This window comes from Nannospalax galili, unplaced genomic scaffold (genome assembly GCF_000622305.1).
Source record: "Nannospalax galili isolate Female #2095 unplaced genomic scaffold, S.galili_v1.0 scaffold824, whole genome shotgun sequence".
Taxonomy (NCBI): Eukaryota; Metazoa; Chordata; class Mammalia; order Rodentia; family Spalacidae; genus Nannospalax; species Nannospalax galili.
Genome location: NW_008351697.1, coordinates 1,298,137 through 1,310,735, shown reverse-complemented (window position 1 = coordinate 1,310,735; position 12,599 = coordinate 1,298,137). Strand labels below are relative to the sequence as shown.

Genomic DNA, 12,599 nt, shown 5'->3' with positions numbered 1-12,599 from the left:
GAATCTAGTGTTGTTAAATGGCAGTCTTTCCTTTCTCTTTGGCCACAAAAGTTTTCCATAGGCACACAATTATATAATAAATCACGCTTTATTTTTTAAGACAGGATCTCACTGTGTCTGTATCTCTGACTGACCTGAAACTCTTTATGTAGACCAGGCTGACCTCAAACTCACTATGTAGACCAGGAAGACCTCAGACTCACAGAGATTCACCTGCCTTTGTCTTCCAAATGTTGGAATTAAAACTATGTGCCACCATACCCTGTACAAATTGTGTTGTTTCCTTAATGAGTGTTAAAAATAGAAGGCATGTATTTAAATGAAATTTTATGTGATATTAAAACAAATTTACTAATATTAGTTAGCTTTTAAAAAATACTTGTTTATTTTTTTATTTTATGTGTATGTGCATATGTCTGCATAAGTTTATGTGCACCATATGTGTACAGGTGCCCAAGGAGGTCAGAAGAGGGCGCCAGATCCCCTGCAACAGGAGTTCCAGTTACAGGTGGATATGAGTGGCTATTGGGGACTGGGAATCAAACTCAGGTCCTCCGCAAGCACAGCAAGTGCTCTTAATTGCTGATCCATCTCTCCAGCCCCTTAATCAACTTTAAATGAAGAATGGCTGCCTTCAATGAGCACATGAGCATGCTGAAAAAGAAGGCCAGCATTCCTAGTCCTTTTTATACCAGGGTAACCTTAAAGTGCCCCACGCTGTCAAGCACATGTTCTGGCAGGACTTGGAGTATGGGCATTTAGAGAAAGAGTGTGGAGAGCAGTGACCAGGTTCAATTTGAAAAGCAGTTTAGACAGGGAGGCAGATTTCCTAGGAGCAGGACATGGATGGCATGGCTAAAAGGTTTCTGGAAGCACAGAGGGGAGGAAGGGGAGGCTACAGTGGGTGAGCACATAACCAAGCACTCCATGAGGTCACAGAGGCATTTAAAAAATTATTTATTATTTTTATTTTATGTGTATAAGTGTATAGCCTGCATGTAGGTAAGCACACCCATGTCATGCAATGCCCGCGGAAGACAGAAGATGCTGTCAGATCCCCAGGAACTGTAGTTATGGATGGTTGTTGGCTTCCATATGGGTGCTGGGATTTGAACCCAGGTCTTCTGCAAGGACAACCAGTGTTCTTAACACTGAGCCATCTCTCCAGCCCCACAGAGGCTATTTATAACGAGCTCCAGATAGACTACAGTGGCCAGCCCCCATCGACAGCACACTCCACTGCATATATTCTGGGAGATGGCAGAGTTGTGTCTCACAGTTTAATTGTTCCTAAGATACAAGAGGCAAAGAAATACTCCTTACGGAAACTGGAGTGTCACTGTTCTACCACCTTAGTCTAAGGACTATTCTTGACTAACTACAGTTACTAGATGACCAATAGCAAGAACAAAATCTAACATATTTAAGTACAAGGTCTTAAGCACAGCACAGGTCCTTTTGAGACAGGGTCTCCCTGTTGCCCCAGCTGTCCTGGAACTCACTATGTAGACCAGGCTAGCCTCAAACTCACAAAGATCTGCCTGCCTCTTCCTCCCAAGTGCTGGGATCAATGGTGTGCACCACCATGCCTGGCGGTAAGACACTTTTTTAAAAATGATGTGAAATAATTGAGATTTTAGAACATGTAGTTGTATGTCACCTTCTCCTTTAACTGCTGACACAAAAGCTTTAGAAAGCAATGTCACAGATGTTTAAATTTTAATTTAAAGGCTTTAATATGAACTTGATATATCGTATCACTTTACAATACATCCAAGAAGAAAAGGAAAAAGTCTTGTTTCAACCTTTTTCACTGTTGAAATAAATACTGATCTTATACTTGAAACATTAATACCTACTGCCATACTATATAAAGTTACTCAACTAAGCCTGCCAGCATTATTGTCTTTTTAAGAAAAAGTATCAGGGGCTGGAGAGATGGCCCAGTGGTAAAGAGCACAGGATGCTCTAAAAGACTCAGGCTGGAACTCAAGCACCCACAAGACCGCTCACAATAGTCCATAACTCCAGTCCTCCTCTGTCCTCCCCAGGCACTGCATAACATGGGTGCAGCTGTACACACGCAGGCAATATACCCATACACATAAAATAAAAATAAATAAATAAATTACCCATACATATAAAATAAAAATAAATAATTTATTATTAAAAATGGGAATTTTTGAGGTCACATGACTTAATGCCCATGATTCTTCTACATTTAAATGGGAGCACTAACCTCTTTCAAATAAGACTCTTTTTTCTTTGCAGACAAATTCAAATGTTTGTCCAGAATAGAATAGTATTTTTCACTTATTAGAAAAGAAAAAGTAGAAGGTTTGGGGGTTACTTCCATGCTGGGAATTTTTTTTTTTTTACATTTTTTTCAAATTAAATTTTTGTGATTTTCATACAATATAGTTTGATGGTACTTGATCCCCTCTCCTGTCCTTACTGTCCCTTACTGCCCTCTGCCCAATTAAATGTACTCTGTTATATATCTAGTAAGGCTATAGAATCTAATTTGTGTCTCCAAATGTCCTTCAGTGTGGGTTGTCCACTGGAGCCTGGGTAACCTACCACAAAGTCCACGCTTGACAGACTGTCTCTGCCCCTCCCAGCAGCCATCTGTTGCCACATTTTCTTTGGGGGGTTGGGGCTTCTTATGCACTTCCTCTTGTCTACTCTGGGATTGTTTTCTGGTTTGAACTTGCCATGTTGGGAATTTTTGAGGTCACATGACTTAATGCCCATGATTCTTCTACATTTAAATGGGAGCACTTACCTCTTGCAAATGAGACTCTTTTTTCTTTGCAGACAAATTCAAATGTTTGTCCAGAATAGAATAGTATTTTTCACTCTCCTTGTCAAACTTCTTTTTTCCGTCCTAAGGGATAGCAATCACAACAAAGAAGATTCAGAAAAGAGCATCAAGAAAGGCCTCATCTTCTCTATTTATGTAAAAGCACTCATGCATGCAATGCCCATTGAGGCCAAAAGAGGGTGTCAGAGTCCCTGAAACTGGAGCCAATGGTTGTTTGCCATCATGTGGGTGCTGAGACTTGAACTTCGGCCCTCTGTAAGAGCAATAAGTGCTCTTAACCATGGAGCTGTCTCACCAGCCCCCCCAATTTTTTTTTAAAAATTACATGCATATGTGTGCTTGTGTGTGTGTATGCATGTGTTCATGGATGCACATGTGTGGGTGCCTCTGGAGAACAAAAGAGGCCTTTGGATCCTCTGGAGCTAGAGTTACAGATAGTTATGAGCCACTTGACATGGGTGCTGGGAATCGAACTCTGGTCCTCTGCAAGAACAGAATGTACTCGTAACCACCAAGTCATCCCTGCAGCCCCATCTTCTCCACCCTCACTGAGTCCATATAACTATCTGACAATTTAATGAATTCTAACCATGCACAAAACCTTAACCGAGTAGAAAGAAGGGTATGAAACATCATCAATCTATATTCTGCTCTCAAATAAGCTTTCCATCTCATAGGAAGAAAAGCATAAACAAACCAGTAGCCTTCGCCGGCAGCGCTGCACATGGAGACACAAAGTTGGCCACAGTTGAAAACCCTGGAAAGTCTGTAACTGACACCCAAGAAGAGACTGTAATCTGTTTTCTCTGTGATATAACCAAGAGGAAAATGTGGGGGGTTTTATAACTTTTTATTGTTGTTGTTGTTAAATCAGATGAGTTTACACACAATCGGTTTATAGAGTCATTCACATAAACCCTTCACAGAATCATATTATTTCCTAGTCAGGAAAAGAAATCTCATTTCCATTTCCTGTCATTTCCCTTCTCCCTCCCCACTTTTTCCCCCTTTCTTTCCTTTTCATTTATCTATCCATTTGTCTATCTCTCTTTCCTTCCTTAGGAAAAGAAATCTCAGTTCCATTTTCCTTTCCCTTCTCTTCTCTCTCCCTGTGACCCGGATGTTACTCTGAACCTGTGATGACAAGCCATGGACCCGCCTCCTTCCCATTCTCTGCAAAGAAGCCCTTCCCTCTTCCAGCCAATCAGTTGACCATAGCTGCTTGAAGGGGAGGGGCTAAGGGTATAAGAGCTGGGAAAACCATGAGGCTGGTCTCTCACCATGTTGTAAGGCTGTCTGGAACCACCAGATTTATGTCTGGGTGTGGACTTTCGAACACAGCCATGAATGGGGTGGGTGCCCTCTTGTCTGTAAGAAAAGCTGCACCCCAAGCTCAGTTAGCAAGTCCAATAAACTCGTTAAAATTCTTCAAACTGGGGTTTGGAGAATTTTTTCTTCAGGTTGTCGCAAAGACCATGGGAGGAGGGGACTGGATGCCACGTGCACCTCCCAGCAGTGAATTTGACTTACAATTGGTGTAGTTGGCAGGATACAATGAAACTGAGAATGTGTTTTGGAAGAGTGTTGATGATGTCCCTGATATAGGGAAAGAGACCAACAACCAAAGTAAAGTGGGGTGAGGAGAGAGTGTGGGCTGAGGAAATGTTAACCTGGTGGGCCATTCCCATAGGCTTGGTGGGGGTGGCTGCAGTGGCATGGTTAATGCAGTGGACAGTGAGATATGTAACTAGGGTGAGGCCTTCTAAACAGTCAAGGTCAATGGGAGAGATCCAGGGTGGCAGCAATCTTGTAGATGGTATGGGGTGGCATGCCTGCTTGACCAGTGGGGACTGCCATGTGAGTATGGAGAGGCCCTGAAAACAGAAGAAGGTCTGGAACAGATTCTGCAATCTCTAGGAATAGCACACCAGGGACAGAAAGGTCAAAAAGCAGCTGCAGAGGCTGCTTGGATGCTATTGATAATAAGAAAACTGCCCCAGGTGGTGGCATTAGCCAGAAGGGAAACTGAAGGTGTTAGAGAGGAAATAGAATGGGGGAGGGATATGACACTGGTTTCTTCGGTACTGGCCTTTGACCTTGCCAGTAAATTAGGTAAGAGAGAAAAAGAGATGGAGGTGTTGGCATGCCATTTTTTACATCTAGGAGGTCAAAAGGGGAAAAGGAGCCCAGATCAGAATAGTAATAAAAGGCCCATCCTGGGATCCTAAAACCTGGAACCCCTGGGAAGAGCCGGGCAGTAAGGAAGAAGGAAGTGACCTAGAGATAGTGGGAGATGATCCTCAGGTCTGATTTTTGATTCAAAGAAAAGGGAAAATCCATGGTCCAACATCGTGATGGAGGTCCTAACAATAGCCCCGTTTGGCCTATCAGAAAGACAGATGGCTCCTGGAGAATGACTGTAGATTACCAGGAGTTAAATAAGGTGATGCCTCCTATTCATGCAGTGGTGTCCAACATTGCACTGCTAACTGATCAGCTGGTGCAGGAAATGGGGTCCTTCCATGCTGTGGTGGACCTTGCTAATGCATTCTCTAGTATTCCCCTAGCTGCTGAATCCCAAGATCAATTTGCATTCACGTGGAATGGACGACAATGGACTTTCAGAGTACTTCCCCAAGGTTACCGCCATAGCCCCATGGTTTGTCATGGGACGGTGGCCTGGGACCTGGCCCTGTTACCCTGCCCTCCTTCTGTAAGGAAATTCCACTACATAGATGACATAATGCTGACTTCTGAGTGCCTAACAGATTTGGAAGCTCATTTGGGGAACATGCAAGTGCACCTGAAGGAGCGAGGATGGGAAATCAACCCACAGAAGGTACAAGGGCCCAGTACAGTAGTAAAATTCTTAGGAGTTTTATGGTCAGGCAGAACTCACATGATACCCAGTGTGGCAGTTGAGAAAATCTTACAACCCGTACCAATAAACGATAAGCAGTTACAGGTATTTTGGGACTTCTCAGGTATTGGCGAATGTTCATACCTCACCTTGCTCAGGTTACCTGCCCCCTGTATAATCTAATAAAGAGGTGCTACATGGGATTGGGATGGAAAGGCCCAAGAGGCTTTTGAGCAGGCCAAGGTACTGGTTGGGCAAGCTAAGCAGCTGTGTGCCCCAATACCTCAGTGTCCCTTCCTCTTGGAAGTCACCAGGAGCCCTGAAGATCATGGGTGGGGCTTGTGGCAACAACAACCCGAACAGATGATCCCAATTGGGTTCTGGTCCCGATCATGGAAAGGGGTAGAGTCCCGGTACACAGTTCTAGAACAGCAACTGCTGGCTGTGTACAAAGCATTGCAGCAGGTGGAGTCCATTACGGGCCCCACCCCCATTACTGTAAAAACTGCATATCCCATAAAAGGATGGGTGGAGGGCCTGTTAGCCAAGCCCCTGTCAGGGGTGGCACAAAATCAAATGCTGCAAAGATGGCATGCATATTTGCAACAGCAAGGGGTGGTGTCAGCAAGCCCGATCACCAATGCCATGCAAGCAGTACTAGGACTGCTGTCATTTCAAGGCACAGAGCCTGTCCCTCCACCTTCTACTGTTGACCCTCCAGCAAGACCAAACCTGACCGAGTGCTAGAAGGAGCTCCCCCAATCCAGTTGATGCCTGGTACACTGATGGCACTAGCAGGGGTGCCAGACAAGAATGGGTAGCAGTGGCAATACACATGAACACTGACACTATATGGTTAGAGAGGGAAGAAGGATAAAGCAGTCAATGGGCTGAATTGAGAGCTGTATGGATAGTAATAATGAGGGAGCCTCGGCCAGTTTCACTTTGTACTGACAGTTGGGCTGTGTTCAAGGGCTTAACCTTATGGGTGGCTCAGTGGGAGAAAGAAAACTGGCAGGTGATGGGAAAGGCACTATGGGGACAACAAATGTGGAAGGACATATATAGTAAAATGCAGGAGGAACTAGTGCCCCTGGTAGTTTACCATGTGGCTGCCCACAGCCTGGTGAGTACCCCCCCTCCCCAGGAATCAGGAAGCTGATGCCCTCACCAAGGTGAGGTCTGTCTGCCCTCAGGTGCCCCTAGAAGCAGCTCACTGGATTCATATCTAGTCGGGCCACAGAGGAGCCGACACAGGATGGAAAAGAGCCAAAGTAGTCAACATTCTGGTAAAATATGCTGACATCCAACAGGCTGTCCAGGCCTGTGAGGTGAGTTCTCGGTTACAGCCCTGGAGGATGGATGCCATGATGGGACACGTGCACAAGGCAGCTTCCCCTGTGAGAGACTGGCAAGAAGATTATATACTGCACCGCCAGTCATTGAGGGGTGTAAATATGCTCTCACTTGTGTGGACACTGCCACAGGCCTTACACAGGCCTTTCCTTGCAAGAGCATGATGGGCAAGGCTACTATTAAGGGGCCTACTGAACTCAGTGTCATGTATGGGTGCCTGAGGCAAATTGATAGCGACAGAGGCACTCATTTCACAGGTACAGATGTGCAAGCTTGGGCTGAGGATAATCAGGTTCAATGCTATTTCCACCTTCCACACAATCCTACGGGAGCAGGGTTGATTGAAAGAAAAAATGCGTTGTTAAAGGAACAGTAGAAAGCCTTAAGCCCAGAAGAAATGCTACGGGGGTGGAAAAAGGCCCTTCCAGAAGCCATAAGGTTGTTAAATGAAAATCCCAGTACCAGGGGTGCGTTGCCTCCCTATGAGCAGTTGGCCAAAGGGACCCCAGAGGTCCCTGAAACTATAAAGGCAATCACCAATAATGTTGGTTGCACATCTGAAGTGGATGGTAAGACCCTATTGCTGAAGACGCCGCATGATATGAGCACAGGAGAGGGAGAAATCAAGCTTGGACTAAGCTCCCTGCCACTGGATGGGTGGCTTTCATAGTGCCAGAAGGTGCTATGCAGACGGCTGGGGGAGAACTGTCCCCCATTATCCTGTTCAGTGAGGACCCCCGTGTGCGAAGAAATATGTTCCTGTTGGTGCATTAGTGGCTCGCCTAGTGTATGTACAAGCAGCTAATTATCAATTGGACCTAATGCCCACTCCTAGGGAAGGAAGACACATCTGGTATTGCAGGAGAGGTTATAGGCCCCAATGGAGAAGCCACTGCAATTGTATTGTTAGATGGATATGATGCACCTACTAAAGTACCATCCAAGCATTTCTCTTTACGTCCATGAGCTATTATTGCAGTTACTGTTTACACGTTCTTGCTTCTTGCTATTAGTGTTTTTATAATAGGTTGAATGCCATTAAATTGAGCCATCAGCCCTTGACAAGCAGAGGATGCAGAGACTTGAGTCCAGTGCCCTACTACAATGGGAGAAAGTTCACCCCACCCCCTCTGAGGCTCAGGGATATTCGAGGAAGAAGTGGGCAGAAAGCTTTGTGAGAGCCAGAGGAAGGGTGGAGAGTGTGACCTGGAGGATGCTCCTCTGACCCTGTGATGACAAGCCATGGATAGCTGGGGGAAGCCAATCCATGCTCTGCAAAGAAGCCACTCCCCTTCCCTTTTCCAGCCAATCGGTTGACCATAGCCACTTGCAGGGGAGGGGCTAAGGGTATAAAAGCTGGGAAAACCAGGAGGCTGGTCTCTCACCATTTTGTAAGGAACCACAGGATTTATGTCTGGGTGTGGACTTTCGAACACAGCCATGAATCGGGGGCGGGGGCACCCGCTTGTCTGCAAGAAAACCTGCACCTCAAGCTCTGTTAGCAAGTCCAATAAACTTGTTAAAATTCTGCAAACCAAGGTTTGGAGAATTATTTCCCCAGGCTGTCGCAAGGACTCTGGGTAGAGGGGATTGGATGCCACGTGCACCTCCCAGCAGTGAATCTGACTTACACCCCCTCCCCTCCTTTTCCTCCTCCTTTTTTCTTTTCCCTTGCTTTGCTTTTCATATCTATACATTTGTCTTTCCCTCCCTCCCTCCCTCAGTCATTTTGAGACTGGGTCTTACTATGTAGCTCTGGTTGGACTAGAACTTGCTGTAAGACCAGACTGAGCCCACACTTGCAGCAATTTCCTGCCACTGCCTAAGGAGCAGAGTTGACTAGCCACCACAAAGCAAAAGAGAGACCAGTGGTCAGGAATTCACTCTTTAAACCAGCATAGAAACATTTGTTTAGTGTGCTTTAAAGGGCTGTCCTAGTTTGTTTCTTCATTGCTGTGACAAAATACTCTGACCACTACCAACTTGGAGAGGAAAGGGTTTATTTAGCTTACATATCCCAGGTCACAGTTCATCAGGGAGCCCAAGGTAGGAACTCAGGGCAGGAACCTGGAGGCAGGAGCTAGAGCACAGGCCATGGAGGAACACTGTTTACTGACTTGCTCCCCTGGTCTGTGCTCAGCCTGCTTTCTTATGTAACACAGGCCCACCTGCCCAGGGGAGGCACCACCCACAGTGGGCTGGGCCCTCTCACATCACTCAACAATCAAGAAGATGCTTCACAGACATGGCCATAGGCCAGTTCAATGAAGGCAATTCTCCAACTGAGGCTCCCTCAACCCAGGCGTGTCAAGTTGACACTAACGCTATCCAGCACAAGGGCAGTGGGCTGGGCAGTGACAGGAGAACCACCTCCAGCCAACACCTGATATTTCAAACAAATTCTTTGACAGGGAAAACAGACTTTTAAGTGGTAGTGGCTTGAAATAATTAAACAAAATCCAAAGTCAAGTAAATAAAAAAGATTGACAATATCTGCATCACAGCTGGGCATGGTGGCACATGACTTTAATCCCAGCATTCAGGAGACAGAGGCAGGCAGATCTCTCAGTTCAAGGCCAGCCTGGTCTACATAGTGCACTCCAGCCCAGCTGGGGCTATAGGGAGACCCTGTCTCAAAAAGACCAAAAAATAAATAAAAAATAGACAAAACAATATCTGCATCACTTACTATAAACACCATAATTTTAATAGCACTTATTCCTAAAATACGATCTAGTTTTTAAGGGGAGGCTTATAAATAGACTGGCCTGTTAAGGAGAAAGAACTTCGCCTTTTCTCAAGGGCATGCTGCCATAGCAACAGGAATGTGAGGCGATACAGAGGGGAGCACGACACACCTAGGCTCATCTTCACCACCTGCTGATACCGTGCCCACCAGTGTGCTTGTTCCATTCATGAATCCAGATGAAACAAATGTCAAGAAACTGCTCATAAAGTTCATTGGTTAAAGATGTGCTACCCCTCCCTTCCACTTCAGCATTCCCTTGATCTTGTAAATGGAAGGCAAAGGTTCAAAATGCAAATTCAGAGCTTATTCAAAATGCAAATCTCCAGTTTTCTTCACTGCAGAGTCCAGTGTTTCTACAACACAAGCTCTGTGGTGACTGAGCATAATGCTCTGCCTTCGCTTTCATAACGCACAAGAGAAGCGAGGTACTGCGTGATGGCGGGGACACCCCGTGACCTGTTCCCACATACAGAATGTTACAAATAAGCTGGTATGGGTGGAATAGAAGAGTTGAGTTTTAGGCCATTTAAGAAGTATTGAGATGGATGTAAAGTACACACTAAATATCCACACAATAAAATGATACATTTCTGAAGGAGAGAGAAAAAACTGTGAAAAGCAGCTGGGGTTGGTGGTCCAGCACCTGGAGTTGGAGGCAGGGGGATCATGAACTCAAGGCCAACCTAAGCTATACAGCAAGAATTTGTCTCAAAAACAAACAAATCAAGAATGCTTACTACCTCAGGATAAAGGGCAGTCTTACACATGGGAAACCATGCTTGGAGAAACTTACATAACAGAAAATTATAGAGGAGAGGACCCTCAAAAGAAGCACAAAAGCCCGAGACTGAGGACCAGAGGCTGCCATGTAGTGGTCTACTTGCCCACTCCTGGAGGAGGCACCTAGCTGAACACATCCTCTTTGTGATGGCTACTGCCCTTAATCGGCTGTTTTATCACTACAGCCTGCCCATCCTGTCTTCTTCACAAGCCCCTTTTCGAGCTCCCTATTTATGCCTCTTTTTCTCTTTTCATTCAGGACTATTCCCTTTAGCATAAAGACTCACATCTCCAAATTTCTACGTTTTCAAATCAGACCTGCACTTAACACCTTGCTCAAATAAGCCCAGTCCTAAGTCTCTGAATGCTCACACAGCTTTATAAATGGTGTCACCTGATGACCATGTTCTGTGTTCTAGTGGAGAAGTCCATGTATATGCCCTATCTGCCTCAAAACCCAGTGACTGTGGAAGAAAGCTTCTGGAAAGGCCAGCAGTTTCTACCAAGCCAGGCCAATTAATGATCAGAAGTTCAGTGATTGTGGAAAATTTGGAATGCTGAGAGTTCAGAGCCCAATTATCTTAGGCCACTGTGCTGGATAGCTTTAGTGGCAACTTGACACACCTGGGTTGAGGGAGCCTCAATTGGGAAATTACTTCTATTGGACCGGCCTGTGGCCATGTCTGAGGAGCATCTTCTTGATGAGTGATGTGGGAGGGCCCAGCCCACTGTGGGTGATGCCACCCCTGGGCAGGTGGGCCTGTGTTGCATAAGAAAGCAGGCTGAGCAGGGTCCAGGGGAGCAAGCCAGTAAGCAGTGTTCCTCCATGGCCTGTGCTCTAGCTCCTGCTTCCAGGTTCCTGCCCTGAGTTCCTACCTTAGGCTCACTGATGAACTGTGACCTGGGAGATGTAAGCTGAATAAGCCTTTTCCTCCCCAAGTTGGTACTGGTCAGAGTTGGTATTTTATCACAGCAATAAAGAACAAACTAGGACAGCCACCTTTAGTCCTCTTAATAGCCATTTAGTGGCCCCTCTGATGTGAGCTAACATATTTTGACCACTAGGAAAATCCTTGGAATGTACAGATATCCCACTGCCACTAAACAAAAGGCTAACAATGCCATCAGAAGGTTCGGGAAGTCTGTGACCCAGCTTTCCTTTAGCCCACCGACTTAATGCTTCCACCAACATATTTGAAAAAAACCTTAATCTATGACTTTCTCTGTTCTGTTGCCATAAAGACTTCAACAAAATGTTACCATGTTGGAGCACAGAATTTGGGGTAACCTAAATTTGTGTTCTTATGACATTCGTATTTGGCTCCAGAATAAACTTCTCCACCTTTGAGGATGAGAGCTGTGTTTCTGCATTGAAATGAGTAAGCAGATGTTTAACGAACAATGAAAGAGTTTCTTGTATACCAGCAGTCACCACAGTTGCTCCCAGATCTGTTTAATGAGTTGTAATGCAAGATGCAGGAGGCAGTTCTAGAAAGAGCTCAACTCTACTCAGCTCCTAATGTCTGTGTGACCCACTGCACTGGAGTACATCAAACTGACTGCCTTCCATCGCACAATGGGGGCTTACTGTTTCACACTGGGCACCAAAGAGGAACTGGGTTCGGAGAGGAGGGCGCAGCTGTGAGGAGGACACTTGGGTCTTTGTTTTCATTTAGTGTGTGGTGACAGTTTGGAAATGTCAATTCAATGCCAATACATCAGCATTTCTGGCAACACAAAATCATTCCTAGAACCACTTCCTGTATTTTTATTCAAACTGCCAGGCCAGCAGGAAAGAGCTACTATTACAAGGACTCCAAAGATGTACACAACAAAAATACACTCAGTCAAAGCCTAGGATGAAAGACAGAGCAGAGGTAAAAGACTGGACAGCTATAAAGGACAGCTGTAAAGCAGGGAACTTGTTCTAGAGAACAGAAAGCACCTCTCTCTATAGCTTCCATCACCACATAAGCCACGATTTACCACTCCTAAACCAAGTGTTACAGTTCATAACCATACATCTTATC

At 45.4% G+C, this 12,599-nt stretch overlaps 1 protein-coding gene across 1 annotated transcript in view; it reads right to left on the bottom strand.

The window, feature by feature from the left end:
* Nucleotides 1-12,599, bottom strand: part of Arhgap42 (Rho GTPase activating protein 42) — a 311,085-nt gene that overhangs the window by 73,924 nt on the left and 224,562 nt on the right. Inside the window, exon 5 of the mRNA XM_008848669.3 lies at nt 2,786-2,887. Coding sequence (XP_008846891.1) covers nt 2,786-2,887 — 102 coding nt within the window. The remainder of the gene's footprint in view (nt 1-2,785; nt 2,888-12,599) is intronic.